The 25,725-nt window shown below is 64.6% G+C and overlaps 12 protein-coding genes across 12 annotated transcripts; 6 read left to right on the plus strand and 6 right to left on the minus strand.

Annotated features, from left to right (window-relative positions):
* Positions 1 to 748: 748 nt before the first annotated feature.
* On the minus strand, positions 749 to 4,245 carry SSL2 (TFIIH/NER complex ATPase/helicase subunit SSL2; the record flags this gene model as incomplete). The annotated part of the gene is made up of 9 exons (XM_076645877.1): positions 749 to 890; positions 962 to 1,216; positions 1,279 to 1,326; positions 1,385 to 1,671; positions 1,745 to 2,257; positions 2,330 to 2,534; positions 2,602 to 2,821; positions 2,883 to 4,130; positions 4,212 to 4,245. The coding sequence occupies 9 exons, from the start codon at positions 4,243 to 4,245 to the stop codon at positions 749 to 751; spliced, it is 2,952 nt and encodes a 983-aa protein (XP_076508747.1).
* Positions 4,246 to 4,387: 142 nt separating this feature from the next.
* Positions 4,388 to 7,301, plus strand: VPS52 (Vps52p; the record flags this gene model as incomplete). The annotated part of the gene is made up of 11 exons (XM_076645878.1): positions 4,388 to 4,441; positions 4,509 to 4,545; positions 4,604 to 4,714; positions 4,779 to 4,825; positions 4,896 to 5,234; positions 5,300 to 5,600; positions 5,678 to 5,823; positions 5,900 to 6,292; positions 6,383 to 6,951; positions 7,029 to 7,152; positions 7,227 to 7,301. 11 exons carry the CDS (start codon positions 4,388 to 4,390, stop codon positions 7,299 to 7,301), a joined length of 2,196 nt encoding a protein of 731 aa, XP_076508748.1.
* A 375-nt stretch (positions 7,302 to 7,676) lies between these two features.
* JCM10292_004544 (uncharacterized protein) lies at positions 7,677 to 8,345 on the plus strand (the record flags this gene model as incomplete). Its single annotated transcript, XM_076645879.1, has 1 exon — positions 7,677 to 8,345. The coding sequence occupies one exon, from the start codon at positions 7,677 to 7,679 to the stop codon at positions 8,343 to 8,345; it is 669 nt and encodes a 222-aa protein (XP_076508749.1).
* Positions 8,346 to 8,480: 135 nt separating this feature from the next.
* RSM18 (mitochondrial 37S ribosomal protein bS18m RSM18) lies at positions 8,481 to 9,317 on the minus strand (the record flags this gene model as incomplete). The annotated part of the gene is made up of 3 exons (XM_076645880.1): positions 8,481 to 8,534; positions 8,651 to 8,967; positions 9,086 to 9,317. 3 exons carry the CDS (start codon positions 9,315 to 9,317, stop codon positions 8,481 to 8,483), a joined length of 603 nt encoding a protein of 200 aa, XP_076508750.1.
* Positions 9,318 to 9,616: 299 nt separating this feature from the next.
* On the minus strand, positions 9,617 to 13,517 carry CPA2 (carbamoyl-phosphate synthase (glutamine-hydrolyzing) CPA2; the record flags this gene model as incomplete). Its single annotated transcript, XM_076645881.1, has 6 exons — positions 9,617 to 9,783; positions 9,854 to 10,301; positions 10,396 to 12,375; positions 12,434 to 12,936; positions 12,996 to 13,103; positions 13,169 to 13,517. 6 exons carry the CDS (start codon positions 13,515 to 13,517, stop codon positions 9,617 to 9,619), a joined length of 3,555 nt encoding a protein of 1,184 aa, XP_076508751.1.
* A 1,124-nt stretch (positions 13,518 to 14,641) lies between these two features.
* On the plus strand, positions 14,642 to 15,136 carry JCM10292_004547 (uncharacterized protein; the record flags this gene model as incomplete). Its single annotated transcript, XM_076645882.1, has 1 exon — positions 14,642 to 15,136. The coding sequence occupies one exon, from the start codon at positions 14,642 to 14,644 to the stop codon at positions 15,134 to 15,136; it is 495 nt and encodes a 164-aa protein (XP_076508752.1).
* Positions 15,137 to 15,538: 402 nt separating this feature from the next.
* On the minus strand, positions 15,539 to 16,909 carry JCM10292_004548 (uncharacterized protein; the record flags this gene model as incomplete). Its single annotated transcript, XM_076645883.1, has 6 exons — positions 15,539 to 15,618; positions 15,680 to 15,692; positions 15,780 to 15,868; positions 15,927 to 16,533; positions 16,589 to 16,712; positions 16,773 to 16,909. 6 exons carry the CDS (start codon positions 16,907 to 16,909, stop codon positions 15,539 to 15,541), a joined length of 1,050 nt encoding a protein of 349 aa, XP_076508753.1.
* A 243-nt stretch (positions 16,910 to 17,152) lies between these two features.
* JCM10292_004549 (intradiol ring-cleavage dioxygenase) lies at positions 17,153 to 18,864 on the minus strand (the record flags this gene model as incomplete). Its single annotated transcript, XM_076645884.1, has 10 exons — positions 17,153 to 17,423; positions 17,524 to 17,574; positions 17,636 to 17,656; positions 17,718 to 17,752; positions 17,816 to 18,028; positions 18,096 to 18,282; positions 18,344 to 18,424; positions 18,490 to 18,575; positions 18,688 to 18,741; positions 18,814 to 18,864. 10 exons carry the CDS (start codon positions 18,862 to 18,864, stop codon positions 17,153 to 17,155), a joined length of 1,050 nt encoding a protein of 349 aa, XP_076508754.1.
* A 339-nt stretch (positions 18,865 to 19,203) lies between these two features.
* JCM10292_004550 (maleylacetate reductase) lies at positions 19,204 to 20,794 on the plus strand (the record flags this gene model as incomplete). Its single annotated transcript, XM_076645885.1, has 9 exons — positions 19,204 to 19,299; positions 19,361 to 19,426; positions 19,487 to 19,591; positions 19,661 to 19,760; positions 19,817 to 19,905; positions 19,966 to 20,028; positions 20,082 to 20,312; positions 20,399 to 20,655; positions 20,716 to 20,794. The coding sequence occupies 9 exons, from the start codon at positions 19,204 to 19,206 to the stop codon at positions 20,792 to 20,794; spliced, it is 1,086 nt and encodes a 361-aa protein (XP_076508755.1).
* A 469-nt stretch (positions 20,795 to 21,263) lies between these two features.
* JCM10292_004551 (uncharacterized protein) lies at positions 21,264 to 21,803 on the plus strand (the record flags this gene model as incomplete). Its single annotated transcript, XM_076645886.1, has 1 exon — positions 21,264 to 21,803. One exon carries the CDS (start codon positions 21,264 to 21,266, stop codon positions 21,801 to 21,803), a length of 540 nt encoding a protein of 179 aa, XP_076508756.1.
* Positions 21,804 to 22,472: 669 nt separating this feature from the next.
* Positions 22,473 to 24,699, plus strand: JCM10292_004552 (uncharacterized protein; the record flags this gene model as incomplete). The annotated part of the gene is made up of 2 exons (XM_076645887.1): positions 22,473 to 23,389; positions 23,457 to 24,699. The coding sequence occupies 2 exons, from the start codon at positions 22,473 to 22,475 to the stop codon at positions 24,697 to 24,699; spliced, it is 2,160 nt and encodes a 719-aa protein (XP_076508757.1).
* Positions 24,700 to 24,894: 195 nt separating this feature from the next.
* On the minus strand, positions 24,895 to 25,699 carry FAP7 (nucleoside-triphosphatase; the record flags this gene model as incomplete). Its single annotated transcript, XM_076645888.1, has 4 exons — positions 24,895 to 25,102; positions 25,208 to 25,353; positions 25,425 to 25,602; positions 25,662 to 25,699. 4 exons carry the CDS (start codon positions 25,697 to 25,699, stop codon positions 24,895 to 24,897), a joined length of 570 nt encoding a protein of 189 aa, XP_076508758.1.
* Between the last annotated feature and the right edge of the window lie 26 nt (positions 25,700 to 25,725).

The raw sequence follows: 25,725 nt of genomic DNA on the forward strand, positions 1-25,725 counted from the left end.
GCTTCCGTCGCGGTGGACCCGGCCAGCAGGCAGAGAGGTGCCCCGCGCTCATCCATTTCTCCGCATGGTCGCCTTTCTGCTCGAGCTGCGAAAAAGCGCTTGCGCGTCCGATGGCCGCCGTGCCGGTGTTTGGTTCAACGGACGCGCGTCGACTGCGGTGGCTCCTCTCCGTTGCCCGACACACAGTCTCCGGGCGCAAGCTCTTTGCCTCAATCGGCGCATACCAGCGCGTAACAGCGCGTACCAGCGGGCTCGTCAACGGAGACTGCGCTTTCGCCGTGGTCACGCCTCTCGAACGTGTCCTCGTACGCAGGGCAGAGTCGTCCGTCGCGCGGCCGTCTCAAGCGAGGGCCATCTTCCGACCGCGTATGACCGCGGCTGAGCGCTCTTGGCGGGGCGCAGATGCTGTCCAGTCCCTTTGTAGATACGCTCGCATCCGGTGTCACCCCTGTACGATGCGCGCACGTGCGCTGCGGCGGCTCTGCGCGCGCCGTCTCCCCTCTCCGAAGATCGTCCAATTTCTTACGTGCTTGCGTGAGAGTCGTCCGTGCCTCCTGATGACTGGACTTGACTGCGAGACTCCAGGAAGCGGTGCAAGGGATACAGATCGGCGATGTCCGAAACCGAGGCTCGCTCGGAGATCTTGAAGCGTAAGCAGGACGCAGGGTGATGACTACAACAACAACGGTGGGGGGCACGGCGACAGAAGGGAGCTACACAGCTAGTACACGGAGGAGAGAAGAGGTGATCAGCCCGTCGTGCGCTCCTTTGCGCGCCGCTTGGCCGCCTCGTCGCGCTTTTTGAACAAGTTGTGCCGGTTCGCCTTTGCGTCCTTCGACAGCTGCTTGTTGGCCGACTTTTGCCGCTCGCTGTACGCCATCGACTGGCCACTGCAGACGCGCACAAGCTGATCAGCACACGGTCCCACAGAGCCAAGATGCACGAGGGAGACGGTGCGCACCCGCTGAGCGCCTGCAAGCTCCCCGAGATCCTCGTCGCCTGCGGCGCGCCGTCCCTCCGTCCGAACGGCGTCGAGCTGCCCGACGCCTCCTTGACGCCGTCGTCGCCCTGCGCGACGCCGAGATCGGCGTCGGTCTCGCTCGCGAGGAGGACCGACTGGAGGAGCTCGATCTGCTCGGCCTTGGTCGGGTAGACGAGGTGGTCGAGCTGCTCGAGGCCGTCGAGCGAGGTGATGACCTTGAAGGCGTAGCCTTGGCTGTGAGCGCGAGCAGTGTCAGTGGGAGCTCGAGGGAGAGAGTCCGGAGTGCGGAAACGCACTCTACGAGGAAGCCCTGCCGCTTCGACGAGTAATACATCTCTTGCGTGCTGTGGTGTCAAGAAAGTCAGTGGACGGAAATAGCACATGTGCAGGGCGGCGACGCACTCCTTCGACACGAGCGAATAGAAGAAGGCGTTGAACCCCTCATCGTTCCTGCGCTTGGCACGGAGAATGCGCCCGAGGCGCTGCGCCTCTTGCCTGCGCGAGCCAAAGTGGCTCGAGATCTGGATCAAGCACGTCGCCTCGGGGAGGTCGATCGACGTGTCGCCGACTTTCGAGAGGAAGATCGTGTTGACGACCGGGTTGTGCTGGAAGTTCTGCAGGATGCGCATGCGCTCCACCTGGGGCGTCCCGCCGTGGATGTAGAGCTTGCCGAGCTTCTTGGCGTAGGCCTACGAGCGAAGGATCGGCGTCACAAGGTCAGTCGGGGTTCAAGCGAGCGCGTGAGAAGGAGAAAGAGCGCACCTCGAGCGCGTAGACGTTGTCGGAAAAGACGATGATCTTGTCGCCGCGGTTCTCGTGGTACTGGATGAGGAACTGGCACGCCTGGAACTTTTTCGGGTTCATGCAGTACAGGAGCATCTTTTTCCGCGCCGACTCGCGCAGGTACTCGCGGTAAAACTCGGGCGTCATGTCGCACCACACCTCGGCGCACTGCACCTTGGCGATGTGCCCGTTCTCGGCCAGGTCCATCCAGTTGGCCTCGTACAGCTTGGGGCCGATCAAAAAGTTGAGGTCGTCAATCTTGTCGTCCTCGCGCACGAGTGTCGCCGTGAGGCCGAGCTTGGTGTGCGCCTTGATCTTGGTCACGACGCGGCGGAACATGGCCGCAGGCACGACGTGCACCTCGTCGAGAAGGATGAAACCCCACTCGCGCGAGGTGAGAAAGTCCATCATCTTCTGCGAGTCGTGCGACCGCTTTTGCCGGTTCGCGACCATCGAGTACGTCGAGACGACAATGCCGGCGTCTCCCGAGAACTGCATCGAGCGAGCGTGCGAGCAAGTCAGACGCGCACCACTTGCTGCACGCGTGAGCGACAAGAGACGCACCTTCTCCTTCTGGTCGGCAGTAAAGACCGAGATGGCCGACTCCTTGATGGTCGACCACTGGAGGAACTGCTGGCGCCACTGCATGACCGAGACGGACGACGTACACAGGACGATGCACGACTTGCGGATCGTCGTCGCCGCCGTGATGCCGACGAGCGTCTTGCCCGCGCCGCACGGGAGCACGATGATGCCCGACCGAGCGCGACTGCAAGCATGCACGTCGCCGTCAGCAAGAGGAGAAACGCTGGCATCCCGCCGCGAGAGGGACGCACCCGTTACCAAACATCTTGCCGAGCGACTTTTCCTGGTACGGGCGGAGCGCGGCCGTCGGCTTGAGGTCGATCTCGAGCGTCGGGTTGACCTCGTCGTGGCGAAAGTCGTACTCCTCCATCATGCGGTAGTCGAGGTCGAGGCAGCGGCGCTTGACGGCCTCGATCTCGCTCTCGCGGATCTCGAACGAGTGCACCTCGTCGTCGTCGTCCATCTGGTCCTCTGCGGGCGCGCAACAGGGTCAGTGAATGTCGTCGAGCAAGCAAAGGAGAGGAAGACGCACCCTTGTCGAGCCCAACGACGGCCGTGAAGAGGTCCTCCTCCTCCTGCGTGCGCTCCGCCGCCCCCGCCTCTGCGCCCTGCGCGCCCGCAGGACCACCCGCCCCTTCCTGCGCGCCGGCCTTGCCCTCGGCGCCCGGCGCGGGCTTGCTCGTGCCGGGGATGACGAGTCCCTTGCGCGTCGGCGCCTTGTCCTTCTCGAGGCCGAACGTCGCGCCGCCCGCGGCCGCAGCGGCGGCGCCGTCGCGCGCGAGCTGCTCGTCGGGCGGGACGCGGGCCTTGGCAATGACGTCGTCGCGGAGGAGGATGCGGAGCGTGTCGGGGTCGCTCGACTCGACGAAATGCTTGTTCTTCTTGAGGACCATCTTGACCTTTCCGTACGAGTGGGTGCAGTCGCGGATAAAGTCGCACAGCTCGTCGGGGACGGGGACCTTGGACATGCGGTTCAGGACCTCGATGATGTTTTCCGTCTCGAGGCCCACCGAGACGGCGGCGTAGAGCGAGTGGGGCGTAAGCTTGTACTCGTGGATGAAGCGCGGGCGCGAGACGGGCTCGGCGATGGCGACGAGAAAGTCGGTCGCGTACTTCGCGAGCGGGTGAAAGTGCTCGAGAATGATGTGCCCCGTCGACGGCACGATGTAGAACGGGCGCGAGGCCTGGTCGGGCCGCAGCGGGAGGTAGCCGTAGTCGCGGTCCTGGCGAAAGTTGGCGTTGAGGAGGCCCGCGACGGCTTGGTGCGCCGCGACGCCGGGCGTCTTGAGCGTCGGCAGGCGTGCGTTGGCGGTGGCTGCGCTGCTGCTGCTGGCGCTGGCGCTGTCGCCGCCGTACGCGGCCTGGGTCGCCGAGCTAAGCTTGAGGCGTGCGCTTCCTCCTGCGCCCGCCTTGCCCTTGCCCTTGCCCTTTGCCTTGGCTGGGGCCCTCGCCTTGCCCTTGCCCTTTCCCTTGCTCGCCCCGCCTGCACCAGCTCGCTGCGGCGTAAAGTCATCCTCGTCTCCATCGCCGTCGCCGTCATCATCGTCGTTCTCTGGCGCGAGGTCGGCGTCGTCGATGTCGTAGTCGGATTCGTACTCGTGCTGGCGGTCTTGGCGGGACACGCGGTAGCTGCGGTCGGGGTTGCGGCCGTCCTGCGAGTCGTCCGAGTCGGAGGATGCGGCGCCACTGGTGTGGTTCCCGACTGCCTCGGCAGCAGCCTGGGCGGCGGCGCGGCGGGCACGCTTGGGAGCAGGGGCTGACGAGGTTGCGTCCGAGTCGCCTGGCGGGCGGGTGCGCGAGGGTGTGTCAGCGAGGTGCGGGTGACTTGGGAGATGAGGGAGAGGGCGAGAGCGAGACGGACTGTAGCCCGTGTCCTGGGTGCGCTTGGATGCCATTGCTGGCGGTGTCTGCGAGTGGGTGCAGGCCTCTGCGCGCTCTACTGTGCGAGTCGAAGCGAAGAGCAGCAAAGGGTCGAGGCGGAAGCGATGAGGCGACGAGCGAGCGTCTGTTGTACGGCGTCAAAGTAGGCGCGGGCAAATGGCGACGATCGGGAGCGTGGTCGGGTGGGACCCAGCGAGCCCGTCTGCCCTCGTACGCACTCGCCCCGCTGCGCTCGCTCGTCCCGCACTCATCCGCATCTCGCGTCCCCACCTCGCAGCCCGCACTCGCACACCTCGACCACCTCGCCCCAGACGGCAAGTCGAGCTAGCCTGAGACCAGAGACCCACTCCACTCACCCGCACACCCCCGCAGACTACCCGGCGTATGCTCACCGCGCCGCACACGACCACCTCGACCTCCGCACCAGCTATGCCCTCCACCTCGACCACACCCACGCCCACGAGCTCGAGTCCGACAGGTCCTGTCCGTGTCTGCCACCCTCGCTTCAGCCCGCACCAGCCCGCTGACGATGCGACCCCCTCCCCAGTCCTCGAACGCGCGCGCGAGTTTGTCGAACTGCACGACCAGGTCGACGTCCGTCTCTCGTTCGAGGCACCACGAGCTAGGTCCATCCACACTGACGACGGCACGCCGAATCCCGCAGGCCAGCACCCAGCTCTTGACCGAGCTCGCGTCCTTCCTCGGCACCTTTCAGCGCGACCTCGCCGCCGTCTCGGGCCACATCTCCGAGCTCCAGGGCCGCTCCAAATCCATCGAGGCCCGCCTCGACGCACGAAAGGCCGTCGAGCGCTCCCTCCACCCTTTCCTCGCCTCCATTGCCATCTCGCCCGCCCTCGTCGCCACCATCGTCGACTCGGATGTATCCGACGCCTGGATCCCCGCCGTGCGCGAGCTCGACAGGAAGCTCGGCGCCATCCGCGGCGGCGCGAGGGTCGACAGCCGCAAGAACCTCGACGAGGCCGCAGAGGCGCTCCGCGTTGCCGTGCGTCGATCCCTCTCCGCCCTCTCTGCAGTGTCCTCGTCTACTCACGCCTCGCGCACGAACAGGCCTCGTCCAAGATCCTCGCCCACCTCGTCGCGCTCCTCAAGCCCTACACCGTCTCCGTCTCGCCCTCGCTCCCCTCGCTCCACGCGCACCTCTCGGCCCTCAAGCCCCTGTTCGACTTCCTCCGCCGCCACGCCGCGCGCCAGGCGCACGAGTTCCAGAAGGCCTATGCGCAGACCGCCAGGTGGTACTACGAGACGGGCTTCCGGCGCTACGTGCGCGCGCTCGAAAAGATCCGCACGAGCAGGGCCGCGCAGCCCGTCGAGCCCATCGGGAGCGTGTCGGGCGTCGCAGATACGCTCGGTGCGTCCCCCTTCCTTCTCTCCTTGTCGCATTGGCCCAACGCGATCTGACGGACTCTCCTCGTGCGACGCACGCAGCCCTCCTGAACCAGCGCAGGTCGTCCGCTGCGACGCCGCAGCTCTCGACCGCGGCAACTTCTGCAGCCGTCACCTCGGCACTCGACAATGCGCAGCTCGCGGGGCCGGGCGTCATCCTCGCTCACATGGCGCAAGACCGCTCCTTCGTGCGTCTCTCCTGTCCCTCCCGCTCTTCCTGCAAAAAGCGCGCTCTCACACCGCTCACACTCACTGCCGTGACAGCACCCGCCGCCCGAAGCGCTCTTCCGCTCGGCCTCGCTCGTCCTCGCCGACAACGCCGCGCATGAGTATCTCTTCTGCGCGACCTTTTTCGGGCAGCACTCGACGCTCGACCTCGCGCCGGCGGGCGAGCCAGCGCCGCCGGGCCCGCCGCTGCTGAGGCGCTCGGCGACCAATGGGAGCTTGAACTCGGCTGCTGCAAATGGCGCCGCCGCGGGGGTCCCGCCTGCGAGCGAGAGCGGGCGCACCATCGGCGGCGGCGCGGGCGGGACGAGCGTCTTTGGCGGCGCAGGAGGAGGAGCGGCGGGCGCGAGGGCGGGCGACGACAGGGTGCAGCGTGCGGTGGTTGAGCAGCTGTGGAAGAGCGTTATGGAGCCTGCGCTCGAGTACACCAGGGTGCGTCCGCGCCGCACCTCTGATCTGCTCTCTCTAGGGCTCGCTACGCAGCACACAGAGCTGATTCGTCAATGGGGCCGATACGCGCAGAACTTTGTCAATGTGCTGATTGATCCGGTCGCGCCTGCGCCCATCTCGCTGCTGTCGATGCTGCGTCTGAACGACCTCCTCTCCGCCGCGCTCGTCTCCTCCGCTCCCTCTCCCCCTCCCCCCGCTGCACCAGGCACCCCAAGCACAACCGTACCGGGCCCCTCGACGTCAGCCGGCGACCTCCCGCCCTGTCCCCCGCTCGAAGCCCACCTCACCTCGCTCCGCCTCCTCCTCTTCCCGACCTTTTCCCGCACCATGTCGGCGCAGATCGACTCGCTCCGACGGATCAACGGCGCGTCCACCTCGTCCGCCTCGGGCGTAGGCGGGATGCTCGCGCGCGCGACGGGCGCCGCGGGAGGAGGAGGGGGCGCGGTGAAGGACTCGGTCGTGCAGGTCATTGTCGCGCGCTACTGCGAGCTGTTCAACGCCGTCGTCGCGCTGTCGAGCCTCGGTACGACTGCGGGCGCGGGTGCGGGTGCGCGGGCGGGCGAGGCTGCAGGAGGCGGGGTCGGAGGAGGAGAGGCCGGCGCCGAGGCGCTCGAGCAGGCGGACGAGATGGTCTTCAACAGGTGCGCCGTGACCCCATCGCCTCACTGCCAGCCTCCCTTAGTCTGACTTCTGACGTCCACTGTTCGCGCTTGCACAGCCTGCTGCGACTGCGGCAGGAACTCGACAAGCTCCTGACGTTCCAGGCGTCGAAGATCGCAACGCCCGACAAGCAACGCGCGTTCCTCGCGACGCACTACGAGGAGCTGCTCCAGGGTCTCAGCGTGCGTTGCTCTCTACCTCCTCCGTTGAGTAGCACGTTAGGTACGCATCGAGGCTGACTGGCGAGCGCACGCAGGCGGGCTTGTCGAGCCATGCGCGGACGCAGGCCGAGGTGGCGCACTACCGCGAGGCGGCGCGCAAGGTGTCATAGAGCTTCTGCAGTGACACTCTCCTGCGCACTCGTGGGTAGACGAAGAGTGAGAGAGCGCGAAGATTGCCTCCTGTCTCGAGTCTCGTCCCTCGAAGCGCGCTTTCGGCGATTCGCTGCAGCAGCCACCGCGCCTCGCACGCGTCTTGCCAGCCTGTAAGACGCCAGTGAGGTTTGTGCAGCTCTGTACAAACCCTGACCAGTCTGTGCGCCCCTCGCAGCTCGAGCAGATCCGCGCGCCTCCGCCCTCCTTCGCCCATCCGCGCGACGCCGCCATCCGCGTCAGCACACACCAGAGGAGCCGCGCAGCAGCCGCCTGAGCTCTCCAAGAGACTTTTCGCATCCGCGGGTCTACTCGGCCACTCTCGCACGAGCGCGATGCCCCTCTCCTCGTCGACCCCGGTCGCCTCGACCTCTCGCATCCCCTACGCCCCGCCGGCCGATCCCGCACGAGCACGAGCGCTGCACACCTCTCGCCCCTTCTTCAGTCCGCGTCGGTCCGCCTCGGCGCGCGCGCACCTGATCCACCCGCTCGCGCGGCAGCGCCTCACCAACCTCTCGTTCCTGCTCGCCGGCGCGCTCAGCGTCGTCACCGTCTCGCTCGGCATGTCGGGCACCTTTGGCGACGCCGCGCCCGGGTGCCCGGCGCGCAAGGACGCGCGCGTCGCACTCGAGGGCGCAGAGGCGTACGGCCCCGCGGGTGGCGTTCGCGAGCCGTGCAAGAGGAACGAGGCGGCGAGCGACGCGGGCTGGTGGAAGGGCAAGGGGAGGTTCTTGGACGACCCCGTCGTTCCCGCGCAGCAGGCGCATGGCGCGGCGGCGCCGAGGGGCGCGTACGTCCCGCCGGCGAGGAGCGCGCAGGCGCAGGCGCACGAGAATCGGGATCCGAGCGCGGCACCGGCTCCCGCAGTGCCAGCCAGCAGTGATATGGTTGGAAGCGCGCGGAGTGCAGATGGCAGTGCGCGGATAGGCGGGCAGGCGACGGAGCAGCGGCATGGGACGGGAGGGTGGACGAGCTGGATGGGCACGAACGAGCGGGTGGTCTAGCGTAGAACGTCGCAGTCTCGCAACTCGCAACCATAGACACCTTCCATCTCGTCATTCTCGACTTTGCAAAGCGCACGTCCTTGCGAGACAAGCGCGAAAGACAAGTGTTGTTACATTGCGCGCTGGCGTCCGCTTCTAACCCCTGCTCGTCGGCACACTCACGCCAAACGTCGGCATGAGTCCCATGCTCTGCGATAAGTGGCAAGGTCAGCTCGACGTGGTGCTAAACGAGGAGGACGAGAACGAAAAGAGGGCGGTTCCTCCTTTCCCTGTCCAATCGCGTCTGCAGGAGAGGCTGGACGTACCCGCGCCCTCCGGATCGCCTTGCCGACACGCCTCTGGCTCTTGCGCTGCAGGCCCGTCTTGCCACGACTCTTGATCTTGCCCATGCTCGTCACAAACTCGCTAAGCAGGTACGGGTTGGTGCCGGCGTCGCGGAGCGGGTCGAGCCCGTACCGCACGAACGGGTCGTGCGTCGGCCCGAACGCCGTCGGCGGGCCAAGCGGGTGCGCCTGCGAGAAGTCGGGGCGCGGGAGGTAGGGGACGAGGAGGTGTCGGGGCGAGAGGTGCTGCGGCGAGATGACCTGCTTGCTCGAAAGGTGCCGCAGGACCGACGTCTGGGCTGCAGGGCAGTGTGGGGCGTGTCAGCGCAGCCTTCATCCATGCTACTTGCCGCAGAAATGGGAGGACGCGGTCCTCGCCCATCTCGAAGCGATGAAGCCGGGGAAAAGACGACGCACGCTCGAGCGGGGCGAGCGAGGCGGGGCTGTCTGCGTCTGCGTCCTGGAGCAGCCCGAGGAGCGCCTCGGTGGTATCGCGCCGCGCGGGCTGCGCCTGCTCTGCGCCGCGAGAAGGAGTTCGCGCCGGCGCTGCCCACGCCGCCGACGACGACAGGGCGCGGCACGAGCAGCTTGCAGAGGCTTGTGCTGCCCGTGCGGTCGACTGGACGAGGCTGCGCGCTGTCCGGAGCATGATGGCGGGAGAAGCGGGGGGCGACCTCTTCCTCGTCTTTCTCCTGCCCAAGTCGGACAGTTCGACCAGCACGCGGCGGCGTTGTGACGGTCTGCTCGGAGCGAAGAGTCCTCGTACTGGCAGCGGAGACGGACTAGCGTCAGCGAAAGATGGACGCAAAAGCGTGGCTGCGCCTCCTCGAAGTCGCTGCTCTGTCTCTTCCGCCTCTCTCTCACACGACGACGGCAGAGGATGCAAATCTAGCTAGTGGTTACAGGGGCGCAATGCCTATCGTGCATACAGGGTGGAGGAGAAACCGATCAGGCGTGCGAGCCGATCCACTCGCTCCAAGGGCGGACCTCCGACGGCACACGACCCTCGACGTAGTTGTTCGCCGCGCCGACCTCGCCCTTCTTCATCTTGCGCGCGAGAGCCTTCACGTAGAGGTCGGCCAGGAGCGGCTCGTTGATCAGCGGAATACCGAAGTCTGCGCGGAGGAAGGGAAGAGGTGGTCAGGGTCCGGTCGCGCACTGAGCAAGAGACGGGAGTGAACGTACCGACGGCGTTGCGGCGAGCAACGTAGTCCTCGTCGAGGAGGTCCTTGCCACGCGACGACGCAAGGTTGATGACCGACTGGATCTCGTACTCGTCAAAGACCTCGCGGAGCTTGCGCTTGTCCTTGACGGGGAAGAAGATCTTCTCCGTCTTGGCGATGTGCGGGAGCGAGTTGAGGTACTCCTCGACGACGGGCGACGAGCAGTAGAGCTTGAAGCCGAGGTCCGACAGGCCCTTGGCGACGGTCGCCATCTGCGGGCACGCGACGTCGCCACCGATGAGGACGCCCGAGTTGGCCTGCGGGACGCGGAAGCCGTTGCTCGAGGTGAGCGAAGCCCAGTAGGCCTCCTCGAGGTCGACGCCGAACGCGGCAATCTCGCCCGTCGAGGCCATCTCGACACCAAGGTACGGGTCGGCACCGGCCAGACGCGTCCACGAGAACTGGGGAACCTGCGGGCACGGCAACAGAGAATTATCAGTACTTGCAGAAGGGCGAGTGAAGCGACAGTGAGGCGCGATGGCGGGCAGGTCGACAAACACGCACCTTGATCGCAACGTAGTCGCGCTTCTCCTTCATGACATCGATCGGAGCCGGGACGTTCTCGCCAACGATGGCGGCGGTGGCGTAGTCGATGAAGTTGACACCGAGGACCTTGGAGACGAAGGGGAACGAACGCGACGCGCGGAGGTTGCACTCGATGACCTTGAGCTGCGTCTCCTCGCCCGGCGTCGCCTTGCGGATGATCTGCATGTTGAACGGACCCGAGATCTCGAACGCCTTGGCGACCTTCTGCGCAATGACCTTGAGGCGCTCCATGTCGTCGTCGGCGAGCGAGAACGGTGGGAGGACGAGCGTCGCGTCGCCCGAGTGGACACCGGCGTTCTCGACGTGCTCCGAGACGGCGTGGATGAGGAGCTCGCCGTTGTGCGCGACGGCGTCGACGTCAATCTCCTGCGCGTTGTCGATGAACTTGGTGATGACGGTCGGGTACTCGGACGAGACCTCGGCGGCGGCGGTGAGCGAGTGCTCGAGGGTCGACTCGTCCCAGACGACGTTCATGGCGGCGCCCGAGAGTACGTACGACGGGCGTACGAGAACCGGGTAGCCGACCTTGTTGGCAAAATCCTTGGCGGCCGAGACCGACGACGCCTCAACCCACGCGGGCTGGTCGACGCCCGACTTGTCGAGGATGGCAGAGAACTTGTGGCGGTCCTCGGCGTTGTCGATCATCTCGGGGTCGGTACCGAGGACCTGGACGCCAGTCTCCTTGAGGCGAAGGGCGATGTTCTGCGGGAGCTGGCCGCCGACCGAGACGACGACGCCCTCGGAGCCCTCGAGCTCGTAGATGTCCATGACACGCTCCCAGCCGAGCTCCTCGAAGTAGAGGCGGTCGGCCTCATCGAAGTCGGTCGAGACCGTCTCGGGGTTGTAGTTGATCATGACCGTCTTGCGGCCCATCTCGCGCACCTTGCGCACGCACGACACGGCGCACCAGTCGAACTCGACCGACGATCCGATGCGGTAGACGCCCGAGCCGAGGACCATCGTGCCCTGGTCGTTGAACTCGACGTCGTGCGTCGACGCGTTGTAGGTCGTGTAGAGGTAGTTCGTGTGCGCCGGGTACTCGGCCGCGAGCGTGTCGATACGCTTGACGAACGGCGTGACGCCGAGCGCCTTGCGGCGGTTGCGGACGTCGTACTCGGACGTCGCGTTGCCGCCGTCGCGCGCGATGAGGTCGGCGATCTGCTTGTCGGCGAAGCCCATGCGCTTGGCCTTGCGCATGAGGTCCTCCTCGACCTGGTCGACCGACGTCGTCTTGCGGAACGTGTGGTGGACCTGGACGATGTTGTCGAGCTTGTAGAGGAACCACTTGTCGATCTTGGTGAGGTCGTGGATCATGTCGACGGTGTAGTCGAGGTTGAGCATGGCGTGCGCGATGGCGAACAGGCGGCGGTCGGTCGGGACCGTGAGGGCGTGCTCGAGGTCTTCGGGCTTCCAGTACGCCTCAAAGCCGGTCCAGCGCGGGTCAACCTGGCGAATGGCCTTCTGGAGCGACTCCTCAAACGTGCGGCCAATGGCCATGACCTCGCCAACCGACTTCATCGACGAGCCGATGTCGCGCTGGACGTGCTGGAACTTGGCCAAGTCCCACTTGGGGATCTTGGTGACGAGGTAGTCGAGCGCCGGCTCGAAGCATGCCGTCGTCGTCTTGGTGACGGCGTTCGGGAGCTCGGGGAGCGTGTGGCCGAGCGCGATCTTGGCGGCCGTGTAGGCGAGCGGGTAGCCGGTCGCCTTCGAGGCGAGGGCCGACGAACGCGAAAGACGGGCGTTCATCTCGATGACCATGTACTCGCGCTTGTTCGGGTTGAGCGCGTACTGGACGTTGCACTCGCCGACGACACCGACGTGGCGGACGATCTTGATAGCGGCCGAGCGGAGCATGTGGTACTCGTCGTCCGAGAGCGTCTGCGACGGCGCGATGACGATCGAGTCGCCGGTGTGGATGCCGAGCGGGTCGAAGTTCTGGAATCAAGACCGTTAGTCGTGTCCAGATGAGGGAGGGCAGCGACGGGCGACTCACCTCCATGTTGCAGCAGATGATCACGTTGTCGGCGGCGTCACGGACAACCTCGTACTCGAGCTCCTTCCAACCCTTGAGCGACTTCTCGATGAGGACCTGGGGCGAGAGCGAGAGCGACTTGGCCGAGAGGTCACGGAGCTCCTCCTCGTTCTCGGCGAAACCGGAACCGAGACCGCCGAGCGAGTAGGCGGAACGGAGGATGACGGGGTAGCCGATCTTCTCGGCAGCCTCGAGGGCATCCTTGACGGTCGAGACGGCGGTCGACGTCGCAGCGGGGATGCCAATCTCGTCGAGGGCCTTCACGAAGAGGTCACGGTCCTCCGAGACCTCGAGGGTGCGGACCTGGGTGCCGAGGACCTTGACGCCGAGACGCTCGAAGACGCCCATCTTCTCGAGCTGGACACCGACGTTGAGGGCCGACTGGCCACCGAACGTGAGAAGGACACCGTCGGGCCTCTCCTTCTCGAGAACGTATGCGACGTACTCGGCCGTAACCGGGAGGACTGGAGTGAAATTGAGTCAGTGTGGGCTCCTCCCTACGAGATGCAGACCAAAGGCGCACAGTAAACCTCGGAGGCCATCTGGTGCGACGTCTGGATCGTGGCGATGTTGGGGTTGATGAGGATGGTCTCGACGTTCGACTCCTTCATGGCCTTGATCGCCTGAGCGCCTGTTTACGGGACACGAGATGATGAGAAGCGGTTCTCTGCGCATGGAGGCAAGGGCGTAGCTCACCAGAGTAGTCGAACTCGCCAGCCTGGCCGATCGAGAGACCGCCGGAGCCGACAATGAGGACCTTCTTGACGTCAGGACGCTCGAGCTTGGGGAGGACGGCCTGCGAGAGGCGGCGAGCGAGGTCTGAGGCAGCAGACGTGCCGTCCTTGGTCTGGATGTGCTTGAACTGGGACGAGATGTCGACGAGATCCGGGTCCTGGGTAGGCGCGATGGTGTCCTTGACCTCGGCGCGGCGCGTCAGGTCAACGACGAAGTTGCGGCGCGGCGTCGTGGTGAACGCGCGGAGCGAGCGGGCCGAGCCCGAGACGCTCGGCGAGGCACGGAGGCGCGACGAGAAGGTGCGGAGCATGGTGGTGGGTTTGAGGGTAGTTTACGAGGCTGAAGAGGTGGGAGCGGGGCTGGCGGATTCAGTGGGAGCCGAGGGCCTTGTACACGATCGAGTCGAGGCTGTTCGCGCGAGGTGCAGCGACGGATAAGGGTTGCGAGGGAGGGAGGAGGAAGAAAAAGTGCCGGGTCAGCAGCGTGCGCCGCGGGTGTGCGAGAAAGCACAGCGGGCTTCGAACGGGTCTCACTAGTCGTAACGGGTTTGACCGGCGCCAGGCAGACTCCTGCAGGGGCGAGGCGAGCGAGATCAACACGGCGGCTCGAGGAAAAGGAGTCGCTGGCGACGTGCGACGGCAGGGACGCACATGCAGGTGTTGCGGAGTGAGGCAGAGAGGGAAAAGGAAGAGCCTGGACGGCTGTTCTGAACCCTGGGTCGAGCTGGAAGCGGTGGACAGGCGTGAGGGAGAGAAAGCGAGGAGAAGACGTTCGGCCGGCGCGCGCGCCCAACGCTCAGAGTCAAGCCTGGAATACAATTGCCCGCTTGTAATCAACAATACAATCAAGTGTATTGCCTGTTGTGCTCGCGGCTCGGGCGCAATCTGCAGATCACTCCAGTCCGTTGAAACGAAGTCGGCGTGGCAAGGACCGGAGTGTGAAGAGCGCGAGCGCTGAGCAAGAGCAAGCGCAGTCGGCCGTCTCGGTCGAGTGCGGAATCGCTTGCGTGCTGTCGCTTCTGAGGGCTGTGGCGGCTCGCAAAGTCCCCAAGCAGACTCGGCAGTCTGATTTGAGACCCAGCGTCCACGGCCCAGCGGCCCTATTGCGGCTTCCGCGCGTGTTCTCGCCCCCTCTCTCTCGTCGTGAGTGCCTTCAATTTCGCTGCATGCCGAATCGCACGCCCTGTCCGTCAGGCTTCGGTCCCTTCTCCGACTTCTGTCTGACCTTCTTCGCCGAACAGTCACTCACGATCGCGTCGTGCCCGTGCGCACGCTCCCCGTCGTCTCCCTTCGCCTTCGCATCTCGTCGCCTTCCTTTTAGCTCTTCACCGCTTGACCTGCGCGATATGGCGTCCTTTCACTTCTGTACCCTGCACTCGCTACACCGCGCAGCCGTTCCTTCATCCGCCTTCGCCGCCCGCTGCTACGCTCGATCATGGCGCCCGTCACCTTCGCATCGCCGACTGGACCCTTCCACCACGCCCCTCCTGCCGAGCTGAGCAGCACTGGTCGCGCGCTCCTCTCCTTCTTCCGTCGCGCCACCTCCACCTCCCGTCGCCAAGCAAAGAGTTCACCCTCCTCGTCGGCGGACGGTGCACGAACGCTGAAGAAGCGGGCCCCCTCGTACTCCAGCCTCGACTGCCGCATCTCGCACAAAATCCAGTCGACGTACACTCCAACTGAGCGCTCGCCTACCAGCCCGCCGCCGCCCTACTCCGACGAATCGGTCGAGTTTGGCACCGAGGAGGACCTCGTGATGGTCGACGACGTCGTTGCCTCGCAAACCGCCTACAGCAGGGCGGGCAGCTTGGTCGACCAGGATTCGACCGCGCGGGCGGGTGGAGAAGCCGAGGCACTGGCGCGGAGGAAGGAGGAGCTCGTTCGGGAGGACCAGCGCATTTGCGACGAGTTGCGGAAGTTGGGCTTCTAGACGTCGACGTCTGCCGTATCTGTTGTTCTGTTGCTGCATATGATGTCGTTCCGTCGGTGGTCTAGGCGAGGTGTTGCCATTCCAGCAAAAGTCGACCCGATCTGAGCCTGGCGTGCTTCCGTGCTCCCCTTCTCGCTTCCTCTCCGGTATTCTCTACCCTTGCCACGCTTCACTGCTCGGCTGTTTATGCTGTGCAGGCTCCGCTCCATGCGACTGTGCCGATGGCCCGTGACATCGACACGCAGCGCTACGACCGTCTCAGCCGGAATCCGTTGTGCGACTGCCCATGCTTGATCCCGCTCGTCTTCACGAGCTAGCACTCAAGAGATTTGGCTGGGCTTTTTGCGCCTTGGGCTCTAGTGCGCGGGCTGCACCTCAGGGGCTGAGCCGCTGGAATAACTTCTACAGCGTATCCAGCAGTTCGCGAGCACTCTGTCGCACCTCGCTCGGCACCTCAATGCATGTCCAGATCTTGCACTGCTCTATGGGTGGGCACAGGGTCAGAGGGGAAGAAGACGGCAAAAGCGGAAGATGCAGGCGCACCGAAGCAGTTCTCCTGCAGCGAGTGACCAGGCAAGCAGCGGTAGACCATCCATCATTAGCCTTCCCCGCAACCGCCATCAGGGAAGCAGACCCAACGTACCAGTACGACCTCGGTCCCGCAAATGCTGGCCCAGCCGTGTTGTTCCGCGAGTACCCGCAAACTTGTCATGCGCGGCTTGTAGGCCATGTCTGCAAAGGAACGCGTCGGCGATGAAGCACAGCATGCAAACGCACACCACGGGCGTACCGACAAACACGGGCTTCTCAGGCAGCGACAGATATCCCTCCTCTTGCGTTGCCTGCGTCGATTTGTCGTAGAGCTCGCCGAAGACTGCACGTGCCACCTCGTACACCCGTTTCTCGCCCTCTGTCCTCGGCTCCTCGGACGGTATGGCGCCGACGCCGCAGACCACACGGCCGTCTTGATCCCGTAGCCGCTTCATCGCCACCCGCGCCTCCTCGGCGCTCTCGAGCGGGCGCACGTCCCACTCGCCAAAGTGCCGGACAATGGCTTCGATCTCTGCATCGTCGCGGTTCGCGATGAAGATGGGCGAGAGCCCGAGCGCATGCATGGCGTGGATCGAGGCGCGGGTTGCGCCACCGCCGCCGACTGCAAACGCTGCGACTTTCGCCTGAGGAGCGAAGCTGTGTGGCGAGGAGGCGTCGAAGGGCGAGGGCTTGCCCAAGAAGGAGGCAAGGAGCGTGTTGAGGACGGCGGCAGAGTCGGTGTTTGTTCCGAAGTGGGCGAGCGAGGCGGTCGACTCGGCTCGGGAAGGCCGGAAGAAGGTTGTGTTGACGCAGCCAGTTGCCTGTGCCTCGGGAGTGAGCACGTCGACCCGCTCGAGAGCCTCAAGCTGCGCGCCGAGGTGTCAATCCAACGTCGCAGTTTGAAGCGAGAGAAACGTGCACCTTGAGCGGCATGGTCAAGCACGTTCCCAGGCAGTCCGCCCGCTTGAGCGCAGTATACCATGCATTGCCCTCGTCCGCTAGTGATCCCAGGTCGACAGCGCCGTAATGATAATTGGGAAGGCCGCTGCGAGTCGGGAGAGCGAATGAGTCCGCAGCCTGTCTCTTTGTCAAGCCGCTGGCTCACATGAGCGGGAAGATGTGATTGAAGACCGGCGGCGACACAGAGCTTGCAACAGGAGAGCCGTAGATGGCGACTTGCGTGCGCTCGTCGTCGGGACGAGCGGGGGAAGCGGGTGGTACACGCGCAGCGACGCTTTGCATATCGAGGGCACGCGCGACGACCTTTTAAGCAGGACAAGCTGCACCCTTGCGAACTAGGAAGGCAGAGGAAGGGATTGAGGAGGTGTTGCGCCTTATGCCGGAGTGGGGGAAGGCTATATCACGTGACATGCCGAACATCCTGGAGCAATGCTTGCCTTTCTACAGGAACAGCAGGGGAAGCACCGAGCACCGCGAGACCCGAGACAACATATTTTACAGTCCCCATATGCCCCTGCCGCTCCCCTACTTCTGGAGCGAGCTGTAGTAGTTGCGGAGAGACTTGCGCTTCGCCTCCTCCGCCTGGCCCGTCGTGAGCAGCACGTAGTCCTTCTTGAGGTAGTAGAAGGGGCCCGACTTGAAGCCGAGCTGCTTTGCGCGCTCGTTGTCCTCGACGAGCTCCGTGTCGACGATGAGGGACGTCTTGACGCCGAACACGGCGTCCGAGTTGATGTACGGGTCGCCCTTGAAGTACAGCGCCGTGATGAGCGTCTCGTATCCGGGCGCAAGGAACATCCTGCGCGGCAAAGACGGGTAAGCGGGCGGCAACGGTTTGGGCGGAAGGTCCTCTGAGGAACTTCGGGCGCGCTCTCCGCCGATGAGCAAGTCAGACGCACATGTGGAGGTGTGCAGGGCGGAAGACGTGGCGGTTGAGGGACTTCAGAAGCCTGCCGTGGGTTAGGTGATCAGGTCTGCCTCGCTCCTCATGGCAGAAGGGAGCGGATGTACTGGCCGACGGGACCGTCAAAGCTATAGGAATATTGCGCCATCAGTTTTGCATAGACGACGGGACAAGGCAGAAAGAACGCACGGAATAGGGTACGGTGTCGGCTTGATCAGGCGGTACTGAGGAAAGGTGCCCTGTCAGCATGTCTTCCGCTGGAAGCAAGTCAGGGTACCGCAACGCACAGCATAGTACCCGTTCTCATCCGTCTTGAGTCGCCCGCGGCAATCGGGCTTGTCCCGCCCTGAGTACTGTGTGTCGTACAGGCCCTCGTCGTCCGTCTCCCACGTCTCGATGGTGCAGTTCGCGATAGGCTTGCCCTCGACGTCGAGAACGCGACCCTCGCAGTACATGTACTCGCCCTTGCCCTCCGACGCGATCGAGTCGCCGTGTTGCAGCTGTATTCCGGGGCGAAGGTTAGTTTCGAGGTCGCTTGGCAAGGGCAGCACGCAATTCTGCACGCACGTCTGCTGCGTCCTCGGTGAAAAAAGGTCCGAGAACGGTCGCTTCGGTGGCGCCCGAATCCTTCGGCACCGGGTGGTTCATCGAGTCGACGAGCGCAGACAGGCCAAGTGCGTCTGAGAGGAGGATGAACTCCTGGCGGGTCTTGGAGCAGATCTGACCCGTGCGGGTGAGGAACTGGATAGCGGTCCTGCGCGTCGAAAAAGACGATGAGACGCGAAAGCAAAGCGGGAAGAGGAAGGACTACGTACATCCACTCGTCGGTGGTGAGGCTCACCTCGCGCGCAAAGTCGTGCAGGTGTGTCACGAGCTTCTCAAAGATGAACTTCTGCCTGTGTGAGCGAACGAGGCTGTCAACGGAAGCTCTGGCCAGGCAGAAGAAGGAAGTGGTGCGCGCCGAGGGTTCTCGCAGAGCGAGTTGATGGCATGCACATTCTGCGTGATGGTCTCGGCCGACATGTCGGTCAAGTTGGGAAGCTTGCTCTGTGATTGCATTGCGCAGGGAAGAGCATGCGGACGAGTCGAGAAAGGGTGGGGCAGGAAGAAGGTCAGTGCAATGAGCTCCTGCGCTCTTCGCCAGAGTCTGGGAACGCACGAGGTCGATGTTCTGAGCTCCCTGATCGAGTGCGAGCTGCACCGCCTTGCCCACCTGTGGAAGCGGGTAATTAGCATGCACGATCAGCCCGTTAAACGCACGCTGGCGGAGGACGGGCAGGCGCACCTTGGGCGCCGTGCGAGGCGTGCTCTCATTGATCTGGTCCGCAGTACTCATCTCGGGTTCGCTGTGTCGCTGTAGCTCGGGACAAGAGGCAAGCTGGTCCAGCGAGCGCCCCGCGCGCTGCGAGGACGGCCGGGGTGGATGGGCGGAGCGCGCCGTTCCGGGCCAATACAATTCGCCGCGTATTAGATTCCAACCCGAGTTGTATTCCGCCGCACTCGCACGCGCGCGGAAACTCACTCGCGCGCGCCTCTCGTGCATCCGCCTCTGCGCTCTCGTCCTCCCCGTCCTCCCCGTCGCACCGGCCCAAAGCGCTCGTGTCGCACCGGCCGTCGTCGTCGCTGCTCACTGCACTTCATCGGTCCCCGCTATCAGCTTGCTTGGCTTGTCAGCATGCAGCCCTTCGTCTACAACGCTCTCCCTGCCCGTGTCATCTTCGGGTGGGGCACGTCGAGCCAGGTCGCCCAGGAGGTCAAGAAGCTCGGCTGCGTGCGTCGCTGCTCGCCGCTTTTGCGAGGCCTGCCCGCTTACTGACGAGTGCTGTTTGCAGTCTCGCGCGCTCGTCTTGACTACGCCGCAGCAGGTCGACGCGGGAGAGAAGGTCAAGGCCGATCTGGTGCACCACCTCCCGCTCTTTCTGAGCCCCGACATGTAGACTGACTGGCTATGCGTCTAGGGTGACCTCGCTGTCGGGATCTACTCGAATGCAACGATGCACACGCCGGTGCACGTGACGCTGGAGGCGCTCTCCAAGGCGAAGGAGCTCAACGTCGACTGCTGCGTGCGTGTCCCTCGCGCGTCTCTCGCGTTCAACGTTCTCGCTTGGGGCTGACTTGGAACCACGCCACAGGTCTCGGTCGGCGGCGGGTCGACAATCGGCCTCGGCAAGGCGCTCGCGCTGCACTCGCCGGACAATGCCAAGATCAAGAACATCGTGATCCCCACGACTTGTGCGCGAATACACGTCTTGACAACGCGCTGGCGAGGTGCTGATGTTTGTGTGCAGACGCTGGCTCAGAGGCGACGCCCATCATCGGGCAGACTGAGAACGACAAGGAGGGCAAGCCGCTCAAGACGACGCAGAAGACGCTCAAGGTGCGCGCTCTTCAGCGATCGTATCTCACGTACTTTGGACTGACCTGAGCTACCTTGCAGGTCCTCCCGGAGGTCATCATCTACGACATCGACCTCACCCTGACGCTGCCTGCTCAGATGACGGTGAGTTGGCCTCATGAGAGCGCCTGGCGAAGCACTCACAGACTTCTGTGCAGGTCACGTCCGGCCTGAACGCCGTCGCACACGCCGTCGAGGCACTCTGGGCCGTCGAGGCCAACCCCATCATCTCGAACCTCGCGGTTCAGGGTATCGAGGCGATCGGGCGGTCCCTCCCGCTCATCAAGGCCGACCCGAAGTCGCGTGACGGAAGGAGTGATGCGCTCTTCGGCGCATGGGCATGCGGCACCTGCCTCGGCGCCGTCGGCATGAGCCTCCACCACAAGCTGGTGCGTTCTGGCATCTCGATCCTCTCGGTTTCTGCGGATTTTTTTCTCCTCGATGTCGCTGACGGCGTCTACGTCCTCTCGCACAGTGCCACACTCTCGGCGGATCGTTCAACATGCCGCACGCCGAGACGCACACGGTCATCCTCCCGCATGCCGTCTCTTACAACGCCCCGTACGCGCAGGAGGCCGTCTCGCGCGTCGCCAAGGCACTCGGTGTCGACAACGCTGCGCAAGGCCTGTTTGATCTCGCAAAGAACAACGGCGCGCCGTACTCGCTCAAGGAGCTTGGGTTCAAGGAGGAGGATCTCGAGAAGGCCGCCGACATCGCCGCCAAGGCGCCCTAGTGCGTTTGCGCCCCGCTCTTGTTCCGCATCGGCAGTTGCTGACGAGCCGGGACGAGCAGCCCGAATCCGGCGCCGCTCGAGAAGGAGAAGCTTCTCAAACTCTTGACTAACGCTTTCCACGGGAACCGACCCGAGTGAGCGCTGTCGATTGCAAGGGATGGACAATGCGAACAAAAGCATCGCTCTCGAAAAGAGAGGTGAGAAGGGGCAAAGTGTTGGTTTGCCGCACTCAAGCCGCACCGCAGAATTGGCGAGTGACGGGCGACTAGGCGCCTCTGTCCTGCAGCTCTCTCGCTCCCACTATGCTTCTACGGTATTGCTGCACGCTATCGCTCTCTGAATCATATGCCATGGCAAGCATCGTGCGGCCGGCCTGCACCCCTTGTCCTCGACGCACGCTCCCCTTGCAGTCTCCTCTTTCGCCTTCGCATCGCGTCGCCGTTCGCCTCCGCTTCTCTCACTCATCCATCCGCACCGAAGCAGAATGCGATTACGACAGGCCATGGACGGCTATAAGATGGCAGAGCATGCTTGCGATTCTCCTTTTCCTTCCAAGCAGCGCGCAGCCTCGTCTCCATCCCTTCGCTTCTGCCCCTAGAACAGGATCATGGCCTGCACCTCGCCTTTCTCTTCACCCCTCGGCCCCCTTCACCACGCCGATCCCGGCACGGCTTCGAGCCATAACATCTTTGCCCTCTTCCGCACGTCCTCTTCGTCGTCGTCGAAGGAGGCGAAGGCCGCCCCTCGTCCGGCCAAGCGCAACAAGAAGGAGCTTCTTATCTCCTCGCCTGTCCTCCAATCGACGACGAATCTCTCCGTTGCGGCGCCGTCCTACACGGACGCGACACAGGCCTTCAGTGCGCCTCGCCCGTTCCGCTCGTCAGCCGACCACTTTCCCCTCGACAGCGAAGACCCTCGTTGCGCCTCTCCGCCGCCTCCCTACCGCTTCTCCGCGTCGTCCGTTGACCTGACGAGGCGCGACTCATTTCTCTCGTCGGTGCCGCCTATCGACATGGCGCTCGTTCCGGGAGAAGAGGTCGAGAAGCGGCTGCAGCGCTGGGACACCGAGCGGCAGCTGTGCCAGCAGCGGGAGCTCATCGAGGTGGACGCGAGGATGGCACACGCACTGGAGCAGATAGGGCTGTAACGCCGCGGCCGCCGCGCAGGTCTCACCATCACAGCGGGGCCTTTCGAGAGTTGCTCTGCTCTGCGTTGCTGTGAAGCTCTCGTTACGCTTGTCAGGGCTTGCAAGCGGCGCTTCTCAGCTTTATGGCGACTCGCGGCTGAACGTGCCTCGATCGCTCATGAAGGGCGTGGACCGGTCGCTCAACATCCCCTCGTCGACGCTCTCCCTACCTTCTCAGCTGCAGACACTGCATCGTGCGCCTTTCAGCTAGCACGAAGCTGCTCAGTGACCTCGTAACGGCCCTCACGACTCGTCGCCTGAGCTCCAGGCCGCCAGGTGCGCGCCCGACTCCATTTCTCCCTTCCGCTCATCTCGTCGCTGTGATCAGCGACTACGCCGCATCGCAGGACACACTGACACTCGCGACAGCTCAGCAGAGCTCTCTTCATTTGCCTGCCGGGCTGCACGACCTTCTGCACGTGAGTTGATCTTTGCTCTCGATCTTCGTGCCGGACCGTTGCTCACGTCGAGACCCCGCGTTTCCGACGCCGTCTCTGCCGCCTGCGCGCCTGCAGAATCTGCGACGTCCTCCTCACGACAGACAAGCCTGCTCGAAGCCGTCATCACGCTCGTTTAGCCCCACGCTCGTTACTTCTCTCCTCCTTCTCCCCCGTCGCGAAGGACCGGCGCATGTCACATTTCGACGCGCCGCTCCGTTCTCGCCGACACTCCGACCCGCCGCCCGCCCACCTCCGACACCGCAAGTCCGCCAACCGAGACGACCTGCACTTTGCCGCGCCCGACGCGCTCAACGACTCGACCGCCTCGTCGTCGTCCGCCGCCTTTCCGCGCACCCAGCTCCGCGCTTTGCTTCTTCCGCGACGCGTCTCGCAGCGCGCGAACGCAGCGCAGCTATCTGCGCCAGCGACGCACGCCGAGCCGCGACACTACGCGACCGACTCGTCGTTTCGCTTGCACCGCCAGTTCGCGAAGCGGCAGCAGGCGCAGCCGGGCGCCGACGAGTACGAGGCTCGCCTCGATGCCGTCGGCGCCGACACGAACTGCGCTACAATCACGGACGGGTTTACGGGGACGCAGAGGACCCTGCTGCGGTATAATTGCGTGAGGAGGCGGGCACAGGCGCGGTCAGAGCGATATCAGCAGGAGGAGGCTGCCTCGTCTTCCTCATCTGCCGCAGCAGCGACGAGTCGGGTTGCTGCGAGGCCGAGCAGGTCGTCAGTGTCGGCCGCAGCGAGAACAATCTCGGCGCGGATGCAGACGACGACTCGTGCGCCGGCAGTCACGCCGCGAGTCGCTGCTCCGCTGTCCACCTCGCTCAACCCGTCACAACAGGCGTCGTCTTTTCGCGCTGCGCTTGACTCGTATGTCGAGTCGCAGTTTGCGGATGCTGCCTCGGTCGTCTCCAGCCGAGCAGCTGCCGCGACTGCTTCCTCTACAACCACTTCCGCTTCTTCGTCGTCCTCCAGCACCACTACCTCATCGTCATCCCCCTCGTCCACCACATCGTCCTCGTCATCATCACTCCCGCCCCCATCATCCACCTCTTCCGGCGCCAATCCCACGTCGACAATAGAGCCCGCGCAGAGGTATGCTTCTACGCGCCTACTCGGAATCGTATCTGTGGACTCGCAACTCACTCATCTCCGCGTACAGCGATAGTAACCGCATCGCTAAGATCGCCGGCCCGTCCATCGCGATCCCACTCGGCCTCCTCCTCCTCGCTCTTCTCGCTTGGTTCTGCCTGCGACGACGACGGAGAAACGCCGCCGCTGCAGCTGGCGCTGCTGGGTATAGCGGCGCAACAGGCCGATCAACACCCGGCATCGGACCCATCTCAAATCCGCAGCCGTTGCAGGCTCAGCCGCGGCAGTATGGCGCGATGGCGCAGTACGGCGGTCCCAGCGGCGGCGGGATGGGTCTCGGACCAGCGTTGGGCGCGGGTGCTGGAGCTGGAGCGCTGGCAGGGGCTATCGGAGCAGGAGCGGCGGCGGGCGGCAAGAACTCGTCGCAGGAGAGCGTGGGGACCACGCCGTCCGCTATCGGCGTCGCCTTCAGCGAGCCGCGCACGAAGTGGGGGCGACGCTCGTTGGTCGACGTTTTGGCCGGCGGCGTACGAGGCGCGAACAGCGGTTCCAACACGCCGACGAACAGCGCGGGCGGTTCGATCGACCCAAATCGCGTCGTGTCGGGCTCTTCTTCGTTCGGCGGCGGTCGGCAACCCTCTATTGTCAGCCTCGCATCCGCACCGAGCGAGTACCGCGGTGTGGGCGGGTACAACTCGTTCGGCTATCAGCCAGGCCAGCTCCGCCCCGTGCGCGAGCCTTCGACACCGCAGCACTACGATCCCTTCGGCCCGTCGTTCATCGTGGCCGTGCCAGCTTCGGCGCAGCGGGCCCACCCGATCTCGTCCGAGGAAGGCTCGATCAGCGGGTACGGCGGCAGCGGCTCGTCGCACGACTCTGTTAGCTCGCGCTACGCCGCCGGGTCCAACTCGGGCGAGTCGATCACGCAGCGCCTCGCGCCGGCCCTCGCGGGCGGGTACGCGCACGATCCGCGCGCGCAGCAGAGCCGCACGACGCAGGTCACGCAGAGCGGCGAGTCCGAGGGCTTCGTCACGGCCGACCCGGGGCAGAGCAGCTACGACGAGCACGAAGAGGAGCTCAGCGACGAGGGGTTGCGGCGCTCGCCGCAGACCGAGGCGGTCAACTTTGGCAGCGGGTCGAGCGGGAGCGCGAGCGGCAGTGGGAGCGGCAGCGGGAGGAGCATGAGCCACATCAGCGAGGACCCGAGCGCGACGCCGCGGCTGGAGAGCAGGGGGTCTACGCCGCGGCTCGGGGCAGGGCATGGCAGCTTCGGGAATCGCCGAAACGACGGAACGGGCAGCTGGTGGAACTGAGGAGACGGGCGCTTGTGCTTCGTCAGGGCTTTACGCAGTGATTAGATTGATGTGACAGCCCTTATTTATGTACCCTGCATCTCGCTTTTGAGGCGTCTTCGCGTTACTGAGGCCGCTGCAAGGAAGTGCTTGCTCTCCGAGATGCCAGACGTGCCAGGTGAACGGGACGGACAAGTGTCTGTTTCCACGCGTCTGCTATGCCTCGTCCTCGTCGTCTGCGTTGTTCTCCCGCCACGCCGTGACCCACTGGATGATGCGCCCGACGTTCTCCTCCATCTGGTCGGGCGTCTCACTCTGGAGCACCACGACGATCTCCTCGGCGTACGATTCTCGCGCGTCGTTCAAGACCACCTCCATAATCTCGGCGTCGTTGTTCTCCTGAATCTTGTTCAGCTTGTAGCCTCTGGAGATGTGGATTGGAAGCCGGAAAGAGGTGAAGTTGGCAGGACGGGGATCGCAGGAAGAGGTCAGCTCACGCCGCGCTCGATCCGGAGGTGTGCAAACGCACCGCTTCTCTAACCGGTTCCACAGCTGCGAATGGTCACATCGCAGGACAACGACCAGGTCGATCCAACGCTCCGGGAAGAGGTCGCAGGTGTGCCAGTCGAGCACCTTGGCGCCCGCTCCCTGCACAAGCTCGAGCTCGTCCAGCAGCTGTTACGCGCACAGTGACCAGTCAGCATGCGGCTTGTGGGTGCAATGCAGGCGAGGGACTGAGAGCTCACCTTGTCCTCGTCGACGTCCCAGCTCTGCCACTCCTCGTTCCAGCCCGAGTGGCACCCCTTCTCCTTGACAAAGTCGCCGACGTTAAGGTGCTGCCAGGGCGCGCTGCTCGTCTCTGCGTGCTGCTGGAGCGCCTCGACGAGCTGCGCCGCATGCGTCGTCTTGCCCGTGCCGGGCGTGCTGCAAAGATCCAATTGAGTCAGCGCCGGCGCAGAAAGACCTCTGAGCGGCGTCCTGACCCCGTGATGAGAATGTTTGGCCAGCTCCGGGCCGACATGGCGGATTTCCGTGATCAGTCGAAAG

Source organism: Rhodotorula paludigena (assembly GCF_050403205.1).
Source record: "Rhodotorula paludigena JCM10292 DNA, Rt_paludigena_JCM10292v1_ctg2, whole genome shotgun sequence".
Lineage (NCBI taxonomy): Eukaryota > Fungi > Basidiomycota > Microbotryomycetes > Sporidiobolales > Sporidiobolaceae > Rhodotorula > Rhodotorula paludigena.